The sequence below is a fragment of the Diabrotica virgifera genome, chromosome 4, assembly GCF_917563875.1.
Source record: "Diabrotica virgifera virgifera chromosome 4, PGI_DIABVI_V3a".
NCBI classification, from domain to species: Eukaryota; Metazoa; Arthropoda; class Insecta; order Coleoptera; family Chrysomelidae; genus Diabrotica; species Diabrotica virgifera.
The window spans coordinates 111,371,319-111,397,179 of record NC_065446.1 but is presented as its reverse complement, the minus strand read 5'-3'; the positions used below and the strand labels follow the sequence as shown (position 1 = coordinate 111,397,179).

At 31.9% G+C, this 25,861-nt stretch overlaps 1 protein-coding gene across 1 annotated transcript in view; it reads right to left on the bottom strand.

Moving 5' to 3' along the window:
* Positions 1 to 25,861, bottom strand: part of LOC114341076 (melanoma receptor tyrosine-protein kinase) — a 735,210-nt gene that overhangs the window by 224,043 nt on the left and 485,306 nt on the right. The window contains exons 8-9 of the mRNA XM_050649582.1: positions 13,298 to 13,474; positions 6,209 to 6,412 (exon numbers count right to left, since the gene is read on the bottom strand). Coding sequence (XP_050505539.1) covers positions 6,209 to 6,412; positions 13,298 to 13,474 — 381 coding nt within the window. The remainder of the gene's footprint in view (positions 1 to 6,208; positions 6,413 to 13,297; positions 13,475 to 25,861) is intronic.

Below are 25,861 nucleotides of genomic sequence, written 5' to 3'. Positions count from 1 at the left end.
TTATAAACGATAAAGGATAATCATTTTTTAATAAGTCAGATGTTAACAATTGTTTTTCTTCTTAAAATGAATTTTCGTTAGAACAAGTAATTTTGGCTCTATCATATAAGGTTTTGATGATTCCCTTTTTAACGCTGATGTTGTGATTTGATTTGTAATTGAGATACCTGTTGGTGTGTGTTGATTTTCTATACACTTGAGTCTCATATCCAGTATCCTTCTTTGAGACTAAAACATCGAGGAAAGGTAGGGTGTTATTGTATTCCTTTCCCATTGAAAAATTTATTGTCTCTTCTTGATCATTTATAATATTCAGGAATGTATCCAACAATTCTGATCTATGAGGCCATATTGAAAGCACATCATCTACATATCTCCACCATACTGTGGGTTTTAAATTTTGTTTAGAAATGATATTAGTTTCGAAGTCCTCCATAAATATATTAGCCAATAATGGAGATAAAGAAGAGCCCATTGCTAGACCAAAATTTTGTTTATAGAAATCATTATTTAGTGGAAAATAGGTATTATTAGTACATAATGTCAATAACTCCATTCTAGCTGATACATTTAGTCTTGTCCGAGTTGTCAATGTATTATCATTCTCTAATTTCGTTTTGATTATGTTTAAAACGAAATTTGGATGTGGTTACCCATATTGAAAGAAGAAGTCAAAAGAAAGAAAATACCACGATTAGTAAGTTACTAACATATCGAGATAGTACATATTTTATATTTTAGTATTACTTATTATATATCTATGTATGATTAATATTATATATAATTTAAACATATTAAAGTCAGAATCTGGTATTATTTTTTTGAAAGAAAATTAAATGTAAGACCAAATACTTACGACGCACGACGTCGGGATAGTATCACGAGGGTTTTCCTGGTTTTCCCTCGTGATTTACTATGGAATCTCTAACGCGAGAATTTTACTGTCATCGTTGCATTTGGTTGTCTCTTTCAAGACAAATCACATGCTATAATTTTTTTTTGTGACGGATATTCTTGAGTTGGGGTTAATTTCATGTAATCGAATGAACTATATTTCAGTAAAGTCGTCCCAGAAACGCAACACATAAATATTGGCAATATAATTTTAAAGTCTTCTACTTTAAAATGTATAACAATATGTCTGAATTGCCAATATAAATGAGTCAGATTAAATAAATTATTAGAAGAATTTTTTACTTAGCAACAACATTTTTGTTTAATTAAGTATTTTGTATTTTGACAACGGCACCCGATTTGGGCGTCGAAACGTTAATAAAATTATTTTTTTCAACTTAATTGTGGCTTATTTCCCATCTAAATAGTTAATCATAAAAATGCCACAAGGAAATAGCTTCAGAACAACAATAAAATAGTGAAGTGAAAAGGACATCGCACACATCTTATGGAAAATATAATGTCACTCAAATTCAATAAAATTTATACGAATATATTCGTTTAAAATTAACGGTCAAATCTTATCATTGCACCAACTCTTAATTATGATTAATTACGGCGCAAATTGCAATTAAAGTTTATCGAAATCACATTTTTGAAGTCAGTAAAAGTGTCAGTTACAATCACTATTGCTCTGGGTGCTATTCAAAAGAGCTTAAACCCCGCTGGGCCTAAGCGGATTAGTGAAACTAATCCGCTGATTTATGGAGTACCGACAATTATTTGGGTATTAAATATTTTTTCTCTCTCTAACTTATGTACGTACCCATTTGATGTAAGATTTATTTATATCAATTTCTGCTCTTATTATTGAAAATATAGAGTTGGCGCAATGATAAGATTTGATCGTTAATTTAAAACGAATCTATTAGTATAAATTTTATTGAATTTGAGTGACATTATATTTTCCATAAGATGTGTGCGATGTCCTTTAAATGAAGTAATCTATAGTCCGTGTCAAAATATTTTATAAAACGGTATATTAATCCTTTTACAAAGTTATTTGTATTTGAGTATTATCATTAAATTTCAAGAGGTGGACAGTGGACATACTGAATAGCAGGTATATTAATTAAAAGTACAATAGATTAAAATGTATCAATTTCTACCTGGGCCGAAAACTTAATAACGCCATTCAAATACAAATGACTTCGTAATAAGCTTAAGATTAAGGTCTTATAAAATATTTTCTTACTACTATAGGTATTATTATAGTTTATACTCCATGTAAGGGAATAAAGTGAATATTACAATAATTTTATAATCAAAAATACGACAATAACCAATTATTGACGGAAACGTAGTTTGTGACAAGAGTGTTCATTTTATTTCATAGAAAAATATTATACGGGGTGGTTTATTGTATTCGCCTCGGTCTCTGCACGGAAAACGACTTGATATTTTAAAAAAATTTCTTCGTAGAAATATACTGGACCATTAACACTACAATCTAAAAATAATGTGAATTATTGAGGGTGCTCCAAAAGATAGTATATCAAAGTTATATTTTTTCTTATGGAACACCCTATATCAGGTAACATTTTTTAATTTCCCTTAAAAAATAAGCTGTACTTTTATAAGGGCATAAGAGGGTTTATTTCGATTTTTATAAAAATGTAACGTTTTAGAAAAAAGTAAATATCTATGAATCTAAGAATCAGTGACAAATTTTTTTCTTGGATCTTAATAATAGACTACTCAGCGTTTTAAATAGATATTTATTGTAGCAAAATTTTGTACAGGGTGGTCAAAATAATACATTGTTCTATTAACAATATTCAATGTGTAATAACGTATTTATGTTAAATGAAACGTCCTGTATTTTATTAGTTTATCGTATGTAAAATTTACTTAGCTTCCAATCTTTGTTAAGGTTTCCTATACCTATCTTTGTACATGGTGGTCAAAATATTAGACTGTTCTATTAACAAATTGAACAACCTAGGGATTTATAGATGTTTCGTATATCTCAAAATTTAAGACCTTTATGACATCTCGAATAAAGTTTTCTTCTTAAAATAAACCCAAAAATCACCCCCTTAAATATTTTACTTTACTTTTGAGACGTTGTGTATATAAAGATTACCTTTTATTTTTTTATTTATTTATTATTTAGTTGTCGATCAACAACAGACCAGATCTTTGTGCTAAGGCAAATACTGGAAAAAACCAATGAATTCAATATCGACACATACCATCTTTTCGTAGATTTCAATCGGCCTATGATATTTTCCTAAGAAATAAATTGTATGAAGTCATGGATAATGTCCACATTTTTGCTGGCGAGGTGTACTGGCGAGATGTGCTGGCGTGTTTAACATAGCTCTGGAAAAGGCGATCAGACATACCCAAATAGACAACAGAGGAAATATTTTTAATAAGTCACCCCAAATTTTGGCATACGCAAATGACGTGGACCTAATTGCTCGCACAACACGCAAGCTAGAAGAAATGTATACCACCTTCTTAAATTCCTCAAAAAGTATGGGCCTGCAAGTAAACGAGGAGAAAACTAAGATGATGGCATCAACACCCAACAATAGAGCCAGAAACATCGGTCACCAATTCACGGTTGATAACTCTACTTTTAAGTGGTGGACAAATTCACATACTTAGGCTCCCTGATCTCAAAGGAGAACGTCATGACGGAAGAAATCAAGCGAAGGATAATCCTAGCAAACAAATGCTATTTTGGACTAAGTAGACATATGAAAAGAAAAAACGACCAAAAAACAAAAATAACCATATACAAAACCCTTATACAACCATTGTTGACATATGGATCGGAGACATGGACCATCTCCAAGGCAGATGAAAACCTTATGCTTATATTTTAACGAAGGATCCTCAGAGGAATATTCGGTGGCATCTGTGAAAATGGCATTTGGGGGATGAGGTACAACTACGAGGTATACCACAGATATAAACAAAAATTTGGTGGTAAAGACGTAGTAGGTATCTCTTATAAGAATAGGAAAATTAAGATAAGCAGGACATCTAGTAAGATCACAGCAGAACAACCCTTCTAGAAGAGCCTTTATGTCACAATCTGTGGGAAGTAGAAATAGGGGTAAGCCAAAACTCAAATGGAACGATGGTGTAGATGAGGATGGGAGAAAAATAGTCGCAGCAAACTGGCAACGGTTGGCAATGGGTAGGACTGACTGGCGTAATAGAGTTGGGAAGGTCGAGGCTCTTTCATACGGCTGTAGCACCATTGATGATGATGATGATTATTTATTATATTTATTACATTAGGTAGCTTTTATTTATTTTATTACCTTGTATCTAAAAATTTAAAACGTTTTAGACATACGTTCATTTAAAATAAACCAAAGAATCCGCTTAAATAGTATACCTTACTTTTGAAACACCCTGTATATTGACTAACATCTGTTTAAGTGTATCTAAATTTGTGAGTTTTATTGCTAAAAAGTACGCTAAAGATGCACCTGATCGATCTTTCCAAATTCAAATTGTTTCTCCTGTTTTTTGCGCACAATTTCCACAGCCGGTTCAGTCAATTTGACTAAATAAAAATAAAGGAAATAAAAAATGTAGTATGTCAAAGTGTGTAAATAATTTATTTCTTTAGCTGAGCGCTTTCGACATAAACGTCATCATCGGAGCTAATGCTGAAATAAAAAAAGAGGTCTTGTAAGAAAAAGAAGTACAAAACTCTTTTTTTACTTACGTCAAATAGTAAAAAAGTACCACTACAACATTGAGGTGTTATCATTTGCATCTGGTGAATATAAACATGAATTTTGGTTGGAAATGCTTTGTCCTCCGTACAACCCCAAACAGTAAAAACAGAAAAAAAACGGTCACATTACACGTTACACAAACACAAAACTTTTTTTTTTTTCTTTTTTCATGGCATAGGTATCACCCATCCATTGTTGGCGTAGTAGAAACAGCTGAAATTACGTAAAATTGGAGCGCTACATTGTATGTTGAATAACTTTTTTGTTTATGGGAAACAACTAATTACTGGCTTCCGCCGGGAGGTAGAACAAACCTAGCACTAAGTGGCTATCTGCTTGAATATTCCGGAAAGTTTTTGTTTTCGAGTGGGCCATACAAGTTTATGTCAAGTTAAAAAACCACATATTTTTTCAATAATTCTTTTATTTTTTAGAACAATCTTCAAAATTACAGAACAAACTAGAACAAACCTAGCACTAACTGCTACAGTTGTGAAAAAATATATTGGGAACTGGGGCAATACAGGTTTACAGACATATTAGTATCTTAATTTTTGATAAGGTATCTTATAGCTTTAACACGACCACGTCGGCCACGACAATTTTCGTTCCTTCTTTGTACTATAACATCACTAGGTAGCTTATTAAAAACTAAGATTGTAATGTAAAACCAATTTTGCAAATACATTTAGTGCTCTGAAGATATTGGTTGGACATAGTGAAATTAAATAACATATAAATAATGTTTTATAATTCACAAAATTTATGACCTAACAACTTTTAAATTAGTAATATAAACGTTTACCATACTTTGAAAAAGTGTGATGCAGTTCCAGACTAAACGTCAGCCAATTACAATTTTTACTTATAAGCCCCAAAAACAACACCCATCATGAACTTTCCAGCCGTGGGAGCTTACATACTTTAAAAACATTACTATTGTCAGATATGTCCTCAAAATCACCAATAGTCAATAGGCACAACAGTTTGGGGACATGTCCTCAAACTAACCGTTTCCCAAAAAAAAAAGTTTGAGGACGGTCCCCAAACTTGACTAATGTCCTCAAACTCACCATTAAGTAACCGATACTGTCCCCAAACTTTACGAGTTACATATATATATATATATATATATATATATATATATATATATATATATATTATGTAAATCATATTTCTCGATGTTACCAATTTCATAAGGTTGCTAGTTTCATGTACTAAGCATGATCTGATCTAGATTGAAACGTTTTTCGATTATGATTTTTTAATTATGGTATACAGCCAGCTACTGGGATTTTCCCATTGATTTTGATTTTATTTATTTATCTATTAAGACGTTAATCACCCAGTATGAAGAATTGTTAATCTGCGGTTTACTGGTAGAAGTAGGAGAGGAAAAACAAGGAGAAGACCTGGGGGAGACGCTTTAGGCAGGTCATTTCCGTCAAAAGGATTGATATTGGTATAATCCAAGACAAAAACTTATGGAGGAATTTAATTAAGGAAGTCTACTCCGAGTAGTCCCCGAGTAGTAAAATTTATATTACCTATTTTTAACACTTTGACGTCCTCCTGTACCAACCGCACAAGAATCTGGTTGCAGACATTCATCGATTGTTTCGTATTCCGAACAAGAAGTCCATCTCTCGAGTTTACTTATATTTCCACAAGTTGGATTGGGCTCAGTAGTAACTGTTACTTTGAATTGATCAGATTCCCGTTTATTGTTTTTGGTCCAGGATATATTAAGACTAAAAGAAAAGATACTTTTAACTCTAATATTTCTTGTATGGATGAAAGAAACTTTTTTGCATGTACTTATATATTCTCAAGATGATTAGGTACTTTACGAGAATACTATAACGATTGATAAAATGTGTCTTTATTAATGGTTAAAGGACAAAATTTTATAACCAACTGACTCATATTGTTCGTCCGCTATAACTTTTCCCATGCGTCACGATTCATTTTTAAACAAATGAAGTCAAAACATAAAGTGAAACGAACTTCGATGTGTATATACATTTTGTATACTGTATATTACACACATCGGCGTACGTTTCACTTTATGTTTTGACTTAATTTGTTTGAAAATGAATCGTGACTCATGAGAAAAGTTATAGAGGACGAACAATACTATTCTTATTATATTTCAGTATGTATATACAGGGCGTCCAGAAACTCTACCGACAAATGAATACAGGACATTCCTCAGATAATTTTAAGGTAATTTAACCCAATTCACCTAGTCCGAAAGTGCTTCCTAACGGAGCTAGAGCTCTTTGAAGATGGCGTCTTGCAATTAGTTTTTCTTAAATACCTCGAAAACGCTTCTATTTAGACGAACGAAAATTGGTACGCATATTTATCTTCCAGAGATAAATCAATTCCATCTGTTGCGAATTTCTAGTACCGGTCACAGGCGTCCGTTTTGGGTAGTGCAACGGTTATTTTATTGCATAGCTTTTTTCTCTTTAAATTTTAAGCGTTTTTGATACTGGATTATTAAATTGTAAGGAATTTTAGTTCTAAAAGGTACTCTTTCTTTAAGTCAGTAGGACACACCGTTTTCTAGAAAAATCGATTTGAAAATTTTTTGATTTTTAAATTTGAAAAAAAAAAATTAAATAAAAGTTTTTCAAAATAAAACGGTGTATTTTACCAACTTAAAGCAAGAACTTTCAGTACTACATTACCTCATAATTTAATAATCTAGAGTCAAAATGCTTAAAATTAAAGACAAAAACGTTATGCGATAATACAACCTTTGACCTACCAAAAACGGACGCATATGACCGGTACTAGAAATTCGCAATTAATGAAATCGATTCATCTTTTGAATATAAATAAACGTACCAGTTTTAGATTTTCTAAATAGTTTTTTTTTAATTTTTTTTTTTTTGGAAATTGAAAACACGAAAAATTTTCAAATCGATTTTTTTTCGACATAAAGCAAGAGTACTTACAAATTTAGAGTCGAAATTGCTTAAAACTTAAAGACAAAAAAGTTATGCTATAAAATAACCGTTGCCCTACCCAAAACGGACGCCTATGACCAGTACTATTAAAAATTCGAAATAGATGGAATCGATTAATCTCTGGAAGATAAATATGTGTACCAGTTTTCGTTTTTCTAAATAAAAGCGTTCTTGAGGTATTTAAGAAAAACTAATTACAAGACACCATTTTGAAAGAGTGAATAGGCATTTCTAAAAATATAAACAGTAAAACTATAACAAGGGAATTCATAATATTATATGAGACATTCGTCATTCTGTTTTGGTGATCAGACGTAATATTTCCACATTAAAGATAGTGTCTCTTTCTACACGAGATGTTCAGCAATCCTAAGTCAAGATTACAACGGAATTGACCTACCTATAGCATATGCATCAAGAAGTTTTAGTAAAGGAGAATGTAATAAACCTATAATCGTTAAGGAATTACTAGCGATTCATTGGGGAATTAATTATTTTAAATGTTATCTATATGGAGCACCAACATTCAAAGTAAAAACAGACCATAAACCTTTGACACACCTATTTGCAATGAAAGAACCAACCTCTAAACTCACGAGGATCAGATTAGACCTAGAAGAATATGACTTCGAAATAGAGTATATAACAGGGAAAAGTAACTACGCAGATAGTCTTTCAAGAATAACATTGCATCAACTAAAAAACCTATACATAGACAACGCCCATATACTAGCTATAACAAGAGCTCAAGCAAAAGAAAAGGAGAAAGAAGCAAGACAAACAAAGGCTGAAAGTGAACTCGCACTACAGCCAGAAGCCACCAAACAGACAGTAAGGAAGGTACTAAATAATTTAGATGCGCATAGACTACCAATTTTGTCCTTTGGAGCAGAACTAATCTCACCAAGACTGAGCATTAGGGCCAAAAACAAAATAAAATGCAGCAAAAGCATAGCCACAGGATTGAATCGTTTCGATTTAAACCAAGCGTTGGTACAGCTTGATAAGCTGGCGGTAGAGAATGCAGTACGTAAAGTAAAAATATACGTAAATGATATTATTTTTAAAATGTGCACAATTGATGAATTTATTAAAGAAGGAAATAAAAAATTGAAGAATATAGAAATATACATATGTGAAGTACCAGAAACAATAAAAGATGACAAAGAAAAACACAGATTAATAGAAGAATACCATAATCACCCGATGTTCGGAGGACACTTAAAGAAAAATAGACTAATAAAGAAGCTAAAAGCAAGATTTAGATGGAAAAATTTAGAAAAAGACGTAAAAAAATACGTTAAACAATGCCATGAATGTCACATTAACAAACCGAATAGAACACTTGTCAAAGAAGACGTGATATCGGACACTTCTTCGAAACCAGAGGACACAGCGTACATAGACACGATAGGTCACCTCACTAGAAGCAATGAAGACAAAAAACAGCGGCAAGAAGAAAAGAATAGGCTCAAAGCAACACCACAACACTTTAAAAGAGGAGACCTAGTCCTTGTAAAAAGGGAAGAGAATGGTAAGTTTGATAGTCTTTATGTAGGTCCTTTCACGATAACAGAAGTAAATAACGTTAATTGTAAAATCAGAATAGAAAACAATAAAATCAAGGAAATACATAAGAATAGATTATATGCTTACAATCCGAAAACACAGTGAGTGACAAGTGTTACGAAACAATGTTGTTAAACGAACATTTTATATTATTTATGTATTTGCGTAGGCTTAGGAAGTTGTATATAAAATAAATTTTTTTGTATTGATTACAACACAGTATGGGTTGGTAGTACGACTTGCATATTTCCCTCCCCGTAGTCGGAAAATTCCTAAAAAGGGAAGGTGTACAAGAATTCATCTGTACTCAGTAGATATATCTTAAAAACACCCTGTAATTATCTACAATAATTACTTTCAGTTATTTATGTCATCAAAACAACATTACAACCTTCATTCGATTATATAAATATTGTTAGCCAAGATCACGATTCACTAATAATTGCAGAGTCAATTATAAACACTTTTCATGGTCGATGCTGAATAGGCATTTCTAAAAATATAAACAGTAAAACTATAACAAGGGAATTCATAATATTATATGAGACATTCGTCATTCTGTTTTGGTGATCAGACGTAATATTTCCACATTAAAGATAGTGTCTCTTTCTACACGAGATGTTCTTTGGGTGAGGTGCTACCAGCTTATACTAATGCGAGTGTAAATAAACCAACTCAACAAGTAAGCGTATCAATTATTCCACCCCTCGGATAAGGGATAACCACCCTCACCGGGAGAAGATAGCCTTAGTGCCCAGGGCTGTCATAAGAGGTCTAGCTCCCTAGAAAGCATTTTCGGACTAGGTGAATTGGGTTAAAATGTTTTAAAATTATCTGAGGTATCTCCTGTCTTCCTTTGTCGGCAGAGTTTCTGGACATCCTGTATAATGTTAAAATTTATGGAACATCTTTAATTTGTCTTTAAATTTAATTTAAAAAATAATTTGTCTTAAAAAATAATTTTTTTAAAATATTCCGTTTGTAAACCTTTCCGTCTCTAGTAGCAGTAAACACTGCCATTCTATGTCGAATTAGACTCCTCGTTCTATGGATTGGTCAATTTACAATGTGTTGAACGGTATTACATAAAAAAATGAATTCTTATTCTGGTTCCTATCCGCTTCGAATGTTGGAAATCATATCGGTAATCATAACCTTGCTCAGTGCGGCTCGAAACAGTTCCGTTGAGATTTTCGTAAACCATGTTTTTAAATTGCGCAGCCTTGATATTCTGCTTCTACGGGATCATCGCTTACCTTTGATTTTACCGTATAAGGACTGCAGAAGGGAGCAACGGTGCTGATTTCTCATAACGTGTCCCAGATACTGCAGTTTTATGCGTTTGATGGTAAACACAATCTCCGGTTCCTTCTTCATTCTTCCTGGAGCTTGATAGTTCGTAATCCTTGCTGTCCAGGATATTCTCAGCAGTCTTCTATAAAGGTACATCTCAAATGCTTCAAGTTTTTTAATAATGGTGTCTTTAGTGGTGGCCGTAGAGGTGTAGGAAGAAAACAAGTTTCTTGGTTAAAAAACATTCGTGAATGGACTCAGATATCAAACGTAGGACAATTATTTCATATTGCAGAAGATCGAGAAGCCTTCGCAATGGTCATCGCCAACGTCGGATAATTCTGATATGGCACGTGAAGAAGAAGAAGAAGGTGTCTGTAAGCGTCCATGTCTCCGGTCCGTACAATAATAATATAGAGAAAACACAACATCTCAAATGACTCATTTTTGGATCTAGGGATATGTTGTGGCTTTTGAAGTAGGCGCTCATTTTGTTAAAGACCGTTCTTGCCTATCCTATGCGGCACTTTATATGCTGTACGCATATTTACAAATGCTCCTATACTACGGCACCAGAGTGCTGAAATCGGTTAGCCTTTGAAATACACTATTACGCTACAAACCCTCATTGATTTCGGCACCTGTTATATTATAAGACATCTATTAAATTATGGTGCCTAAGTTTTTATTGGGATTAATATTATTGTTAAGTATTGTGTCTTTCAATTTATTTTATCCAAATAGAAATGTCGAAACTGCAATAAACCTAGCATAATTAAGAATGTGTTTTTTGACCCTAACCTGAGAACAAGTAAAACAAAAATTAAAAAAAACGCGAATGAATAAATAGCAAATAAATATTTTTTATTTTTATTTATTCATAAATACTGATATAATTACTCCATTACAGTGCGTCCATAAAGTAACGCATAAATTCATTATTAACTAAATAAACAACATTATTAGAAATTACCGAAACAGGTCGATTTTTGATTTTAATTTATGATTTTTGGCATATATATCATACTAGTGACGTCATCCGTCTGGACGTGATGACGTAATCGATAATTTTTTTAATAAAAATAAGGGTCGTGCGATAGCTCATTTGAAAGCCAATTCAATTCTCTATTCAGTAATATAAATATTAACATAATTATTTATACAGGACGTCCAAAAACAATTTTTTAATTAAATTAATTGACACAAAAAGTAGACTTTGCGTAGTTTGTTTAATTCAAAATACATTTTAATGCTGTCAGAAAACAGACATAAAATGTTTGTTTAAAATATAAACATTACTTTTTGCTTAAATTCAATGTTTAAGCTGCCACCCACCTGCGTCTTAACAGTTTGAACATTTAATTTAAGTGAAAAGCAATATTTATTTGTCAAATCAAAATTCTATTTCTGTTTTATGACAGCAGTAAAATGTATTTTAAACTAAATAAATTACGCACATTCGTCTTTTTGTGTCAATTAATTTAATGTAAAAAAAATTGGACATCAAAAGTCGACCTGTTTCGGTAATTTGTAATAATGTTGTTTATTTAGCTAATAATGAATTTATGCAATACTTTATGGACGCACTGTATACGAATAATTATATCTGTACTTATAAATATATAAAAATAAAAAATATTTATTTTTTTTATTCAATTGCGTTTTTTTATAATTTTTGCTTTATTTGTTTCTCGGGTTAGGGTCAAAAAACACATTCTAAAGTATGCTAGGTTTATTGCTGTTTAGAGATTTCTATTAAAAATTTCGATATTTCTATATAAAAAAAAATAAAAGTAAAGCAGCAAAATGTACTTATGTATCAATAAAAATAATATTGTAGTACGTATGTTATGAAATAAGAAATTTATACTATGAATCTCCAATCAATCACAAACAAGTCTGGCTAATTGGCTCTGCCAAAGACATTTTTCAGAAAAGACAAGACATGTCTATTCCTGTTTTTCAAGCAATAAATTAAAGTATACAATATATTGAAATATACAATACTTACAATAATATTAATTGCAATAAAAACTTAGACACCATAATTTAATAGATCTCTTAAAATTTAGTAGGTGCCGAAATCAATGAGGGTTTGTAGCGTAATAGTGTATATCAAAGGCTAATAGATTTCAGCATTCTGGTGCCGTAGTATAGGAGCATTTGTAAATATGCTTCCTGTACATTGTTCCACTGCTCATTTATAATAGTTATAATAGCTGTTTTACGCGCTCTATCTGCGTTCCATTAATGTATACCTAGATGAGCCCCGTTTATATTCTCCTTACTGATAATATAATCATTTGTTTTCTTTATGGGTATTAATGTTTAGTTCGTACTGTTGACTGTACTCGTTGATTCTGTCCATTAGCCCCTGAAGTCCCTCTAAACTATCTGCTATCACCATGGTGTCGTCGGCATATCTAATATTATTTACTCTTTCTCCATTTAGAAGGGCGCCTTCCTCTACTCTGTATGTAGCCTCGTTAAAAATTCTCTCTGAGTACATAATATTAAATATCAATGGCGATGACACATCCCTGTCTAATACCTAGTATTTCTATGTGATCTGTTTCTTCTCCGTTAATTTTCATATATGCGGTCCGATTCCAATAGAGTTCTGAAATTATTCTGAGGTCTTTGTCCCTTTCTGAGGTGAAGTAAGAAAAAGTTTAATTTTATTGGCATTAGCACAACGTTAAATAATAATAGTTTTGCGTATGCTAGGCACGTAACAAATAAATGTAAATAGTCATTAGGCACAAAATTGTCGCAAATAGTAAAAATGTAACTTACTGTAAGTTCTGTGTTGTTATATCTTTCAATTTGAGAAAATTCTGGACGAACACGATTCCTTCTCGTTTTGTTATGTTAAATATTTCTTTAAACTTGGACATCTCGTCAAGTACAAAATCACTGTAGTTTCCATTCAGATCTTTCGGTTCAACTACTTTCGCGTACGGTGCTGCTGTCCTGAAAAATAAGACATCAAATCTAATAGTCCATTCTTTCACGGTTTTTGCTGTAAATTTTAAAGAACCGCTTGGATTGACATGAAATTTGGCATACGCATAGCTAACATGTCATAGAAAAAAAGTGGTATGGTGCCAATGTGTGCTTTTGCCCTGGGGGTGAGTTTCACCCCATCTTGGGGGTAAAAAAATATATGTTCAAGATAAGTTCTGAAATTGATAAACTGACTAATTTTAAGCAACTTTTGTTCTATAGAGTTTTTTCACCAAATCAATACTTTTCGAGTTATTAGCAAGTGAATATGTTCATTTTTCAACAAAATAACCACGATTTTAGACGGTTTTTCGCAAGTAACTCAAAACGTAAGCGTTTTTTCGAAAAAAATATGCTTAGCAAAACTATAGCCTATAAAAAATTTAAAAAATGGTGTATATATTAGGTCCCTATACCTAGTAAAAGCAGAGTTATAGCTAATGAAAAATAGGTTCATATTCGAAAAATTACAATTAGAATAATTCAATGTGAAATTATATCCAAATAATGAAGCATTCTTGGGGAAAACACATTACAACTTTTTTAACGTGTTTAAAAAAATCTTTATTTCTGTTTTTATAAAAAAAATTCTAGCATCAAATGTAAGCAAGTTACGCTCAAAATAAAGTTGGTCCCTTTTGTTTTGGCAAAAGAAATCAGGAAGATCACCCCTCTATTAGCAACTCAAATGAAATTAATCGTTACCGCTTCACAAGTTACTTTACTTATTATGTTGTGTTTATATGATCTGTAAGTTTCATCGATTCAAAGTGCTTATTTTTGAAAAAACAAATTGGTTTTAAAGTAAAATTTTTAAAAATTTTAATTTTGAAAAAAATGCTTTTTTTTAAATAACTTAAAAATTGTTAGATACCAAAAGTCTTAAACAATAAAAAAAGTCGGCTTTACTTTTCTGAATATTTTGTTTTTTTTTTGTTTTTCTGTAAGACAAAAATTGGCCAAGATTCGGTGTTTCTAAATTTGCAAACACTCGTGATAAGTGTCTCGTTCAAGCCCTTTTAACTGCAGCTCTTTCAAAAATAAGGACTTTGAACCGATGAAACTTACACATCGTATGATCAATACATATGCGAGTAAAAAACTTGTGAAGTGATAACAATTAAGTTCATTTGAAATGCTAATTAGGGGGTGATTTTCCCGATTTCGGACGAAAAAAAGGGACCAACTTAATTTTGAGCGTAACTTGTTTACTTTTGATGCTAAAATTTTTTTTAAAAAACAAAAATAAGCATTTTTTTAAACACTTAAAAAAAGTTAAAATGAGTTTTCCCCAAAAAAGTGTTTCGTTTTTTGGTTATGGCACGTTAAAATATACGATTTGAAATTTGACGAATATGAACCTATTTTTCATTAGCTATAACTCTGCTTCTACTAGATACAGTGACCTAATATATACACTAAGTTTTTAACTTTTTTGCTTGCTATATTTTTGATAAGAATTTTTTTTTTCACCAAGTACTTACTTTTTGAGTTATTTGCGAAAAACCGTTTGAAAACGTAGTTATTTTGTAGAAAAATTAACATATTCACTCGCAAATAACTCGAAAAGTATTAACTTGGTGAAAAAGCTTTACAGAACAAAAGTTGCTTAGAATTAGGCATTTTATCTATTTCCGGACTTATTCCGAACATATATTTTTCACCCCCAAAAGGGGGTCAAACTCACCCCTAGGACAAAAGCACAAATCGGCACAATATCAATCTTTTTCTTTGACTTATTAGCTATGTGTATGCCAAATTTCATGTCAATTCAAGCAGTTCTTTAAAATTTAGAGGTTTTGCAATAATTCACCTTTAAAGAACGTACTATAAATAAAAATAAAGTACAGAAAGTACTAAAATTGCCTTATTATTTCGTTAGTTTGATGGACACATAATGAATGGTATGGCACGGTAATATCTACATGTTATAATAAAACATTTTGTTTGTTTTGTCGTTTGTATATTTTGCATAACCTCCATTCCCAGGAGAATAAGGGTTATGAAGAAATTGAAGAAAATTATGTTATTTGAAAGTAATAAATCATTTAAGAATTTAAATGAATTAGAAGAATAAGATTATGTTCTAAATCCGGAAGTAGAGAAAGCCTTAAAGTAGGGATGGTGGTTTATGACAAAACACCGGTTTTCGGTTATACCGGTTTTTTTTGCTTACGGTTTAACCTAGCGGTTATAACCGGCTAAAAAACAACGGTTTTTGGAAAAACCAGTTTTCGGTTTTTTTAATCCAATAGGTTACAAAGTTTCATTTACAATACATTTTACTTTGCGATACTCCCTTCGACTCGATATCAATATGATCAAAATTAGTACATACTATCGAAAGAACATGTATTACTTTTAACACGTTTGTATATTTGTAGAAAAGGTACATTTTAACTCATTTAATACTTTCTGTATGAGTGTATCGTTTTGAAAACGTAGAGAAATTCTTGGAGATTCGTATTCGTAATCAGTAATTCGATATTCACAGTCAGAGCATTATTTTTGTTTGCGTCTAATTCAACCAGATCACTTCTTACGTAAATATTATGATTACAAATACCTTTTTAAGGAAATATTATAATAAAACTTAATAATTGTTTCTGGCTGATGTGAGATTGCACTTTCAGTTTGCTTCTGTATTTTATAAAATAAAATAAAATTTGAATTATGGTTTTGTTTGGAATAATTACTTGAGAATAATAATTATGAATGGGATCCAAAATAATACCTAACCTAATCCTAATCACCGTAAAAACCTAATAACCGGTTTTTACTTTAAAACGAAAAAACCGGTTATAACCGGGACAAAAAAACAACCGGTAAAACCGGTTATTGCGAAGTAAAAAAACCGGTTTTAAGTTTAAACCGGTAGGTTTTTACCATCCCTACTTTAAAGGTCTTAAAAATAACAAAAGACCAGGCAACGATAACGTATACCGTAAGATGGGGCTACTTTAACCCCCTGGGGCTATTTTAATCATAACTTCCCGCCTAAAATATATTTCATTTCAATCGAAACTGATCGAATATTTCGCTGTAATTTTTATACGTGGCAACAGTGGAATGTTATTGTTAATCGTGTGAGTCGTGTTTCACGTGTTTTCTGGCAAATATACATACATGTAAGTATTATTGTAAGAAACAATAATTTGTGCATATTTTAACACTTCTATGATAAGCTATAGGCATGTTATTTAGGTAACAAAATTATTTCGTTATGTTAATATAGGTACTTACTTTCATGATGTAGGTTTAACCTCAAATTTTAACGTACTGTATTTTACCATGTTTTTGTTTTTAATATTGTGTCGCGGGGTAACTTTGATCGGAGAGGTGGGGCTTCTTTAATCAGTGATCAAAGTAACCCCAGCGTATAAAATTATAGTCTACTAGTGTACATTTTCTTTTCCAGAAATATGGTGCGTACGTACACAAAACGTCTTGGCAGAAGGCCTTACAAAAATTACGATGGAGAAACGGTAGAACGAGCACTTAATGACATCATTACTGGAAGTCTTACCTTAAGAGGAGCTTCAGCAACGTATAAAATTCCGATTGGAACACTTCGTAACAAATTCAAAGGGGCACATATTAAAAATCCAGGAGCTCAGCCGGTTTTCGGTCATGTTCAGCAGCGGCTAAATGTGCAGATTGGAGTTTTCCGCAAACTTTACTCGATATAAGAATGATGGCCAAATGTTATTTACAACGTCAAGGAAGGGTGGACAATAAGTTTGTCAATAACATGCCGGGAAAAGATTGCGCCGTTAGTCTATTAATACGACACAAAAATTCATTTGGCCAACGTTTATCCACAAACATTAAAGAAGTACGAAGTAAAATTTCCAGAGAAACGATTGAGGCTTATTTTGCAAACTTATCAGCTACTTAAAAATATGTACAACCTGAAAACATATTTAATTATGATGAGTCCAATGTATCTGACGACCCAGGAAAAAAATGGTGAGTATACAAACGAGGGGTAAAATACCCCGAAAAAAATATGTAATCATTCCAAGACGGCAACTTATAATGATTTGTGGTTCTGCTAGTGGAATACTGTTACCTCCTTACATTATCTATAAAAGTACCCATCTTTACGACACGTGGAAAGAAAATGGTCCTGTTGGAGCACGTTGTTGCGATCAACCATGTTGTTCGAGAGAAAGTAGATAAAATAAAACTAGTGATGAGCGAGACTGGTCTTAGTCTTGCAGTCTTGGTCTTGGTCTTGCAGCAAGACCAAGACCAAGACCAAGACCGCCTTTTGGTTTGCAAGACCAAGACCAAGACCAGGTATTCAAGACAAAGACCAAGACTAAGACCGAACGTTGCAAGACTACGCAAGACCAAGACCAACCTGCAAGACTCTTGCACTTTTTTGCGAAATTGGTTTTTTACTATTTAACTTTATTTTTTTAGTTCAATAATATATACTACATTGTAATAAACCTTAACCCGGGAGTAGTCGCGCTCACTTCTGTAACGTCGATAATCGTGTGTGAGATTCTATCTCAAAATACGAATTTAAAACAAATTTTTATTTTGTACTATTTTTATCTACTTTTTATATTGAAAATATATATTTCTAACAATTTGATGAAAAAAACCTGTGTTACCGGCCACCTTCCAATATCGGCCACCTGTCCTAACGGCCAGTTTAAAAATTTCCCAAACCAATTATATGTATACAAAAACTGGCAATACCGTCCACCTTTCTATATCGGCCAATAGTTCTTTCATTTTTAGTTGCCGTTACTGACAAATTTTACTGTACAGTAAAACCTGTGTTAACGGCCACCTGCCAACGTGGGCTACCTGTCCTAACGGCCAGTTTAAAAATTTCCCAAACCAATTACATATATGTAGACTACAAAAACTGGCAATAGCGGCCACCTTTCTATATCGGGGCCAATAGTTCTTTCATTTTTAGTTGCCGATACTTACAAATTTTACTGTACATATTACGAAAAAGGATGAAATGTGAGATTCTATCTATCGGCGCGACTACTCGCGGGTTAAAGCTAATTGGCTCTCCCCAAAGCCATAAATCCCACAAAAAGAAGAAGAAGAAAAAAAATTCCTACGCATTGCTACATCCTTCCTCGAGGCACTTACCAAATTTTTTCAAAATTGCAAAATTTTTCATCAAGTTATCGCGAAAAAGGATAAAAATTGAGATTCTATCTCACCGCGCGACTACTCGCGGGTTAAACAATATCGAATTTTTAAAATACATAATATTTTAAGCTAAAAATCAACAAGTTTTATATATAGTTTGATCGGTAGTAAAATAGATTAAGGGGAATTGGTTTTAACATTCCTCTTCTAACTTTTCTAGCGTTATCTTATAATTTACAACAGTAAGTACAGGGTATTTAACGTAAGCAGGCCTCTAAAATAACAAAAAAAAAGCAATCAAACGTAAAAAAAAAGGGAGAACAATCGAATTAAAAAATTCTCCGTATTAGACTGTCGTATAAGAACATATTTTATGAAAAGAATACTGAGAATACTTTAAAAAAAACTTATATGTAGAAACAGAAATAAAAAAATTATTCCTATGACAGTTCAACAGTTTCCAGATTTAATAGATTTTCCGCCATATTTGTTTCTAATTGGAACTTAAAAGCTAAAATAATGAATTTTTTTTAGTGATACTGGATTCTTCGGAAAATTATTTTCTTTAATTTTTCTATTTTCAGTTATTATGAACAGTTTCCGAGATATCGAGTTTTGTCACACTATACAGCCACCCTGTATATGCAGAATGTTTACTAAGTATGTATACAAACTTTATAGGTTAAACGTTCATATGAACTGAAAATAATTTTTTTTAATGAGAAATCACGTTTTATGAGTTTTTATATTTTTGATGAGTTATATATTTATTTTCATATTTTTATATTTTATATATTTATTTATATATATTTTTTAATGAGTTCACGTTCGATACATCATTTCAATTGGAATTTTACATCTAGTTAAAATTGAATATTTTTTTAATTGAATTGAACTAAATTGAAAGAAATTTTTTCTCCACATAAAAAACACAGTTTTGCTTTTGCCTTGTATATAAGTATGTATAATTAAATAAAGCGCATATTTCTTCCAAATAAAATAAATTGCAACTAATAGCTTTTTCTTTTTTCTTCTTTTTTTTTCACTTTTTTTTTTCTTTTATATCATATGCTATTGAATGTATAAAAAGCAGGTTGTGTCTCAATTAAACTTAAAATTTATCTTTGAAAATAAATCTTTATTTTTGAAACATACTTTTTAATGAAATAATAATAATTAGATGAATGTATAATGTTAAAATTGGTATACGTTTGAAACTACATTGTACATTCTTTTAAAATTTTAAAGCAAAAAATATAGTTTCATTCTTCACACCTTTATTTATTTCAATGTACATTTTATTCGAAATTGTTTGGTTCAAATTATTACTACCAAAAAAGCAAGACCAGCAAGACTCTTGCAGCAAGACCAAGACCAAGAACAAGACCGACTAGGGCAAGACCAAGACCAAGACCAAGACTGCAAGAACAAGACCCCGACCAAGACTAGCCTGGTCTTGGTCTTGTTCTTGTTTTGCTCATCACTAAATTAAACACCTAGCCGTTGGACAGATAAAGTCACTTTTCGCGACTGGTTTATGCCTTCCTTTCTACCGCATGCCAAAAGATGACAAGGCAGAAAAGTACTCTTAGGAGATAACCTTTCTTCACACCTAGATGGGGATGTAATAAAACATGCAATGAGAACAACATCAGTTTCGTTTGCTTAGTGCCAAATTCGACTCATCTGTGCCAACCCCTAGATGTCGGATTTTTTAGACCCATGAAGAGCGCATGGCGTGCTACACTAACAACTTGGAAACTACAAAATTTACGTCTAACTACTGTGCCTAAAGATCCTTTTCCTATTCTTTTAAGACAGTGTTTAGATCAGATGGATAAATCAAAGTTTTAACCATCCAAACACAGGTCAAGTGAGCCACGTCCAGGCAATAAAGAAGAATCTACCGTACGGCGAAATTTAATAAACAGTTTTGCTGCTACAGGTTTATATCCTCTTAATAAATGTGAAGTATTAAATAAATTACCTTCAAATGAAAACGAAGCGACAGTGAAATTATGCAAAATGTAGAAAGTGTCCTAACTCATTTTCTAAAAGAAAAAAGGTTTGGCAATAACGACAACAATACGTCCAAACCGCTAAGAAAAAAACGATTAAATGTTGATCCGGGTAAGGGCATAGCCACAATTGAGAGCAGTAATACTTAGTGAAAATTCTAGCATTCACGACGCACAAGAGTCCGATCATGACAAAATAGAATCTGAAACTGATGAACTAATTTCTGATGAGAAAGAGACTGGTAGTACAAAACATCATGGAAAGAACGAAAGTTCAAATATATTAAATGATATTGGTGAATGTTCTGGTATGGGACCAATAAAAAACTCTCATTTTACAAAACCTAGTGTTTATCTCGAAAAAGATTGATTCGTTGTGGTGCAGTTTATTTATGACGAACAGTTAAAAACTGAGAAAATTAAAAATTTTGTAGCTCAAATATTGGAAGCAGATAAAGCAAAACAGTCATATCTTATAAATTGTATGAGGCCATATGGTGAAAAAAATACTACTTTTATTTTTCCACATGTTAATGATATTTGTGAATTATCCTTACATAATATCATTTTAAGATTGTGTCAGCCTATAATACACAGAAGTCGACATACTTTTGCAAATTCTCTCTTTAATTAGTTTTCTGTGTAAAAGCTTTCGTGTTTAATTAAAGCCTAGAAATGTTAAATTTTTGTATAAATTTAATACCTAGCCTTGAATTTTTACCTATTTTTTTATAGTTATCAGCAAACATAACTACACTTTTTCTAATATTTTGTTTTTTAATTTTAGGGGTTACAATACAAATATCAGGTAAATTGTAAATTGTAAAATATTTAATTTTTTGAGAATATTTTTATATAGTGTAATAGCTAAGTAAAGACTGATATTAATATATTTTTTTCAAAAACCAAATCATAACTTTATGATTGCTAGGTGCGATGAAAGATTAATTTTGATCAAAGTTCCCCATCTTGCGGTACGGAGAAATATTAAAAATGCTGTGCGAACCAAACTATCAATTTCTCGACTCTCTCGTCTCTTAGTCGATTTTTGTCGCCCTACCGAAAAATCCAAACTCAAAGTCTTGTGATTAACATCGTATGATAAGTCTGATTAACCACATTAGAGAGGCATGCACCAGGATTATATAAAACAGGCTGAACAAAAAATGTGAGAAGAGCATTGCGGAATCGCAGTTTGGGTTTCGTAATACTCTTGGCATAAGAGAAGCACGAAGCACTTTTTAGTCTACAGGTACTCATCCAGCGCTGCAGAGATATGAACAAAGACGTGTATACTCGTATATGCTTTAGGTCGCGTTCAGAGTGGAGCGAAGAAAGAGTGCGAGCAAAGAGCAAAGAACAAAGCGGTGAAGTCAAACTACTACTGAGAAACGGAGGTACACAGAGTGCTAGCGAAAAGCAAAGCGGCGAAAGCAAACAAGTTTGGTTTCTCCGCTCGCACTCTTTGTCATTTTTCCGAAAAATGATTCTCAATGTCTTGATAGCTGAAGTGTTTCAAAGAAAGCTGTTATTGGATCAGAAAGATTCCCTATCAGATGACGACGATGACTTTTTAAATTTATAACTTTATAAATATAACTTAATAATTATTACTAGTTCTACAGTTTGGCAAAACCAAATGGAATAAATTCATTATTTCGTAAACCGATGACTTTAAGAAAAAATCCCGAAACCGGTCGATTTTTATTTTTAAATTATGATTTTTTGGCTTTACATACTAGTGACGTCATCCATCTCGAAGCTAAAATAAAATATATACATGCGGACCAATATAAAAAAAAGTAATTTCATTGTTGTCTTCTTACCGGCGCGCGGCGTAAGAAATACACAATTAGATTTAATATTTTATTTGGGCATAAGCCACAGTCCGAGCTTGAAATCAAGTTTACTTGATGGTTCGACTTTCACTTCGGAAATCGTTATCAATATAAAAAAACATTCGTAAATTAAAAATTTAACTTCGCTTCTGGTAAAGCAACGGAGTTGGAACAAGCAGATATATTATAATTGTGTCACCTTTAAACGAAAAAGGTAACGCACAACTTGGAAGAACCTATAGATTTCCAACTTGGTTTCTGGTGAAGCAACGCAGTTGGAACAAGCAGATATATTATAATTGTGTCACCGGAAAGCGAAAAATGTAACGAACAACTTGGAATGGCCTATAGTTTTCTAACTTCGTTTCTGGTGAAGCAACGGAGTTGGAACAAGCAGATATAGTATAATTGTGTCACCGGAAAGTGAAAAAGGTAACGCACGGTGAATCAACGCAGTTGAAACAAGCAGATATATAATGATTTTGTCACCAGAGAGCGAAAAAGGTAACGCACAACTTGTAAGAACCTATAGTTTCTTAACTTCGCTTCTGGTGAAGCAACGGAGTTGAAACAATCAGATATTATTTATATTATAATTGTGCCACCGGAGAGCGAAAAAGGTACCTCACAACTTAGAATAACCTATAGTGTTCTAACTTCGTTTCTGGTGAAGCAACGCGGTTGTAACAAGCAGATGTATAATTGGGTCACCGGAAAGCGAAAAAGGTAACGCACAACTTTGAAGAACCTATAGTTTTCTAGCTTCGTTTCTGGTGAAGCAACGCAGTTGAAACAAGCAGATATATAAAAATTGTGTAACCAGAGAGCGAAAAATGTAACGCACAACTTGGCAGAACCTATAGTTTTCTAACTTCGTTTCTGGTGAAGCAACGGAGATGAATCAAGCAGATATTATATTAAAATTGTGCCACCGTAGAGCGAAAAAGGTAACGCACAACTTGGAAGAACCTATAGTGTTCTAACTTCGTTTCTGGTGAAGCAAGGGAGTTGGAACAAGCAGATATATTATAATTGTGTCACCAGAGAGCGAAAAATGTAACGCACAACTTGGAAGAACCTATAGTTTTCTAACTTCGTTTCTGGTGAAGCAACGGAGATGAATCAAGCAGATATTATATTATAATTGTGCCACCGGAGAGCGAAAAAGTAACGCAAAACTTGGAAGAACCTATAGTCATTGTTTATCTACACATGAAAATTTTGACATGCGTCAAAATTTTAATTTTACTCGGTTTCCTTTACCTTACTTACAATCTTTCATGTGTAATTTTTTTATTTAAATTTTAAAAACGTAGGATTTAAATAATATTTTACTTACCTCGAAGATTTTATACATTTTCTATATGGAAAACACTATATTCTGCATGGAAGGTGTAAATACACTTGCCACTATGTCAGTATGTAGTAATGCTACTGTGTCACTGTCTAAGAGATATTGCAACCCTGGTTAATTTAATTTAGAGGAACCAAAATGGACGCTAACTTTAGTTACCGTGGCACCATCTATTAGAGCGTAGCTAAACAAATATTTGTAGATTTAAATCTTTTGAGATAGAAAGAGTGGTGACATCTAGTGACTGTCTCAAATAAAATCCAATAAAATTAGACATAGGGTTGAGTTACTATGGTATAGTTATACAATGCTATAGTGTTCTAACTTCGTTTCTGGTGAAGCAACGCGGTTGGAACAAGCAGATATATAATTGGGTCACCGAAAAGCGAAAAAGGTAACGCACAACTTGGAAGAACCTATATGGTCCAAGTAATGAAGCTTAAAATAGGACAAAACCTCGCAATTTTTACAGAATGGATCGATTTGCTTGAAAATTTAAGAATAAGTAGTGGATAGTCCAAGGATCAAAATCTATATGATGACAAAAGGCGCTTTTACCATGGGGGTGGTTGCCACCCCATGTCGGGGGTGAAAATTTCTTATTATATTTTAACCGCAAAAGTTGGTAAAAACATTCATTCTAAGCAAAAAATGTTCTATACCTTTTTTTGATAAAATGAATAGTTTCTATTTATTCGCTATCGAAAGTGTTAGTTTTATATTAAAAAAATTAATGTTTTTAATCAATTTTCTGCAAATAACTCAAAAAGTTTTTGTTTTATCAAAACAACTTTGCTTAACACAAATGTACCTTATGAAAAAATCAACAAAACCGTTTTTTTTTTAATTTTCTTTAAGACCAATAGTAATCGAGCTATACTTTATTATATGTTAGGTCTTCTTCGGCAAATGCTAAATATTGTAGTTTCAAAGTCAAAAGACGGGAAAACTATGCATTTTTCGAAGATCACTTGTTTAAACTAATTTGAAGTATTTAAAAATATCTATCTTCAGAAATAAAAAAAGTCTTTAACTCAAAAATTAGGTGGCTTATAATGAAAAGAATGTCAGACCCTATATTTTTCAGCGAAAAGTGATCGAAAGCAAACCCCTAATCACCACCCTGATTAAAATTAGTCATTGACCTTATTTCGTCTTCTTTACTTATGTATTATTAATAGGTTCTAGAAGTTTAACTGGTTTAGAATGATTAGTTTTAAAAAAAAAATGGAGTCAAAAGGAAATATCGAATTTTTGAAGTTTGGTAAAAAATTCCTTTTTCTTCAGAATAGAAAGATTATCATCAGAGATACAAAAAAATATTTAAATATAAAATTGTAGCTTATTTAATTCCCAAGAACTTGGTTTGCAAAAATTTTCTCTACGGTAAAAATTGAGTGAACAATTAAAACTTGTAATAACATGCAAAAATCACCTTTACCAACCCTTTCAAAGTCACCACTTTTTGCGACTGAGTATTTTAAAAGAATTTGGTATTAATAGTATTATAGATCTTGTAAAAACCTACAAAATTATTTTTTAACAAACTTTCTAAGATAAAAATTAAAAAGGTTACGGTTAAAAAATCAATATATCTTTTTCAAAAAAAAAAAAAAATCTAATTGGAAGCATAATAATGTAAGGTAGCTTTGCTTTTATTCATTGGCCTTATTAATTCTTCTTTATTTATGTATTATTAATAGATTTTAGAAGTTTGACTGGCTTAGAATGATTAGTTTTTTAAAAACTAGAGTTAAAAGCGAATAACGACTTTTTGTAGTTTGGTAAAAAATGCCATTTTCTTCAAAATATAAAGATTAGCATCAGATATACGAAAAAATGTTTTTATATGAAATTGTTGGTTATTTAATTCCCAAGAACTTGGTTTGAAAAAATTTTTTCTACGGCAAAAATTGAGTGAATGGTAAATGAGTATGTACCGTATGTAAAACTAACATTTTCGATAGCGAATAAATCGAAAAGTATTAATGTTATCAAAAAAATGTATAGAACATTT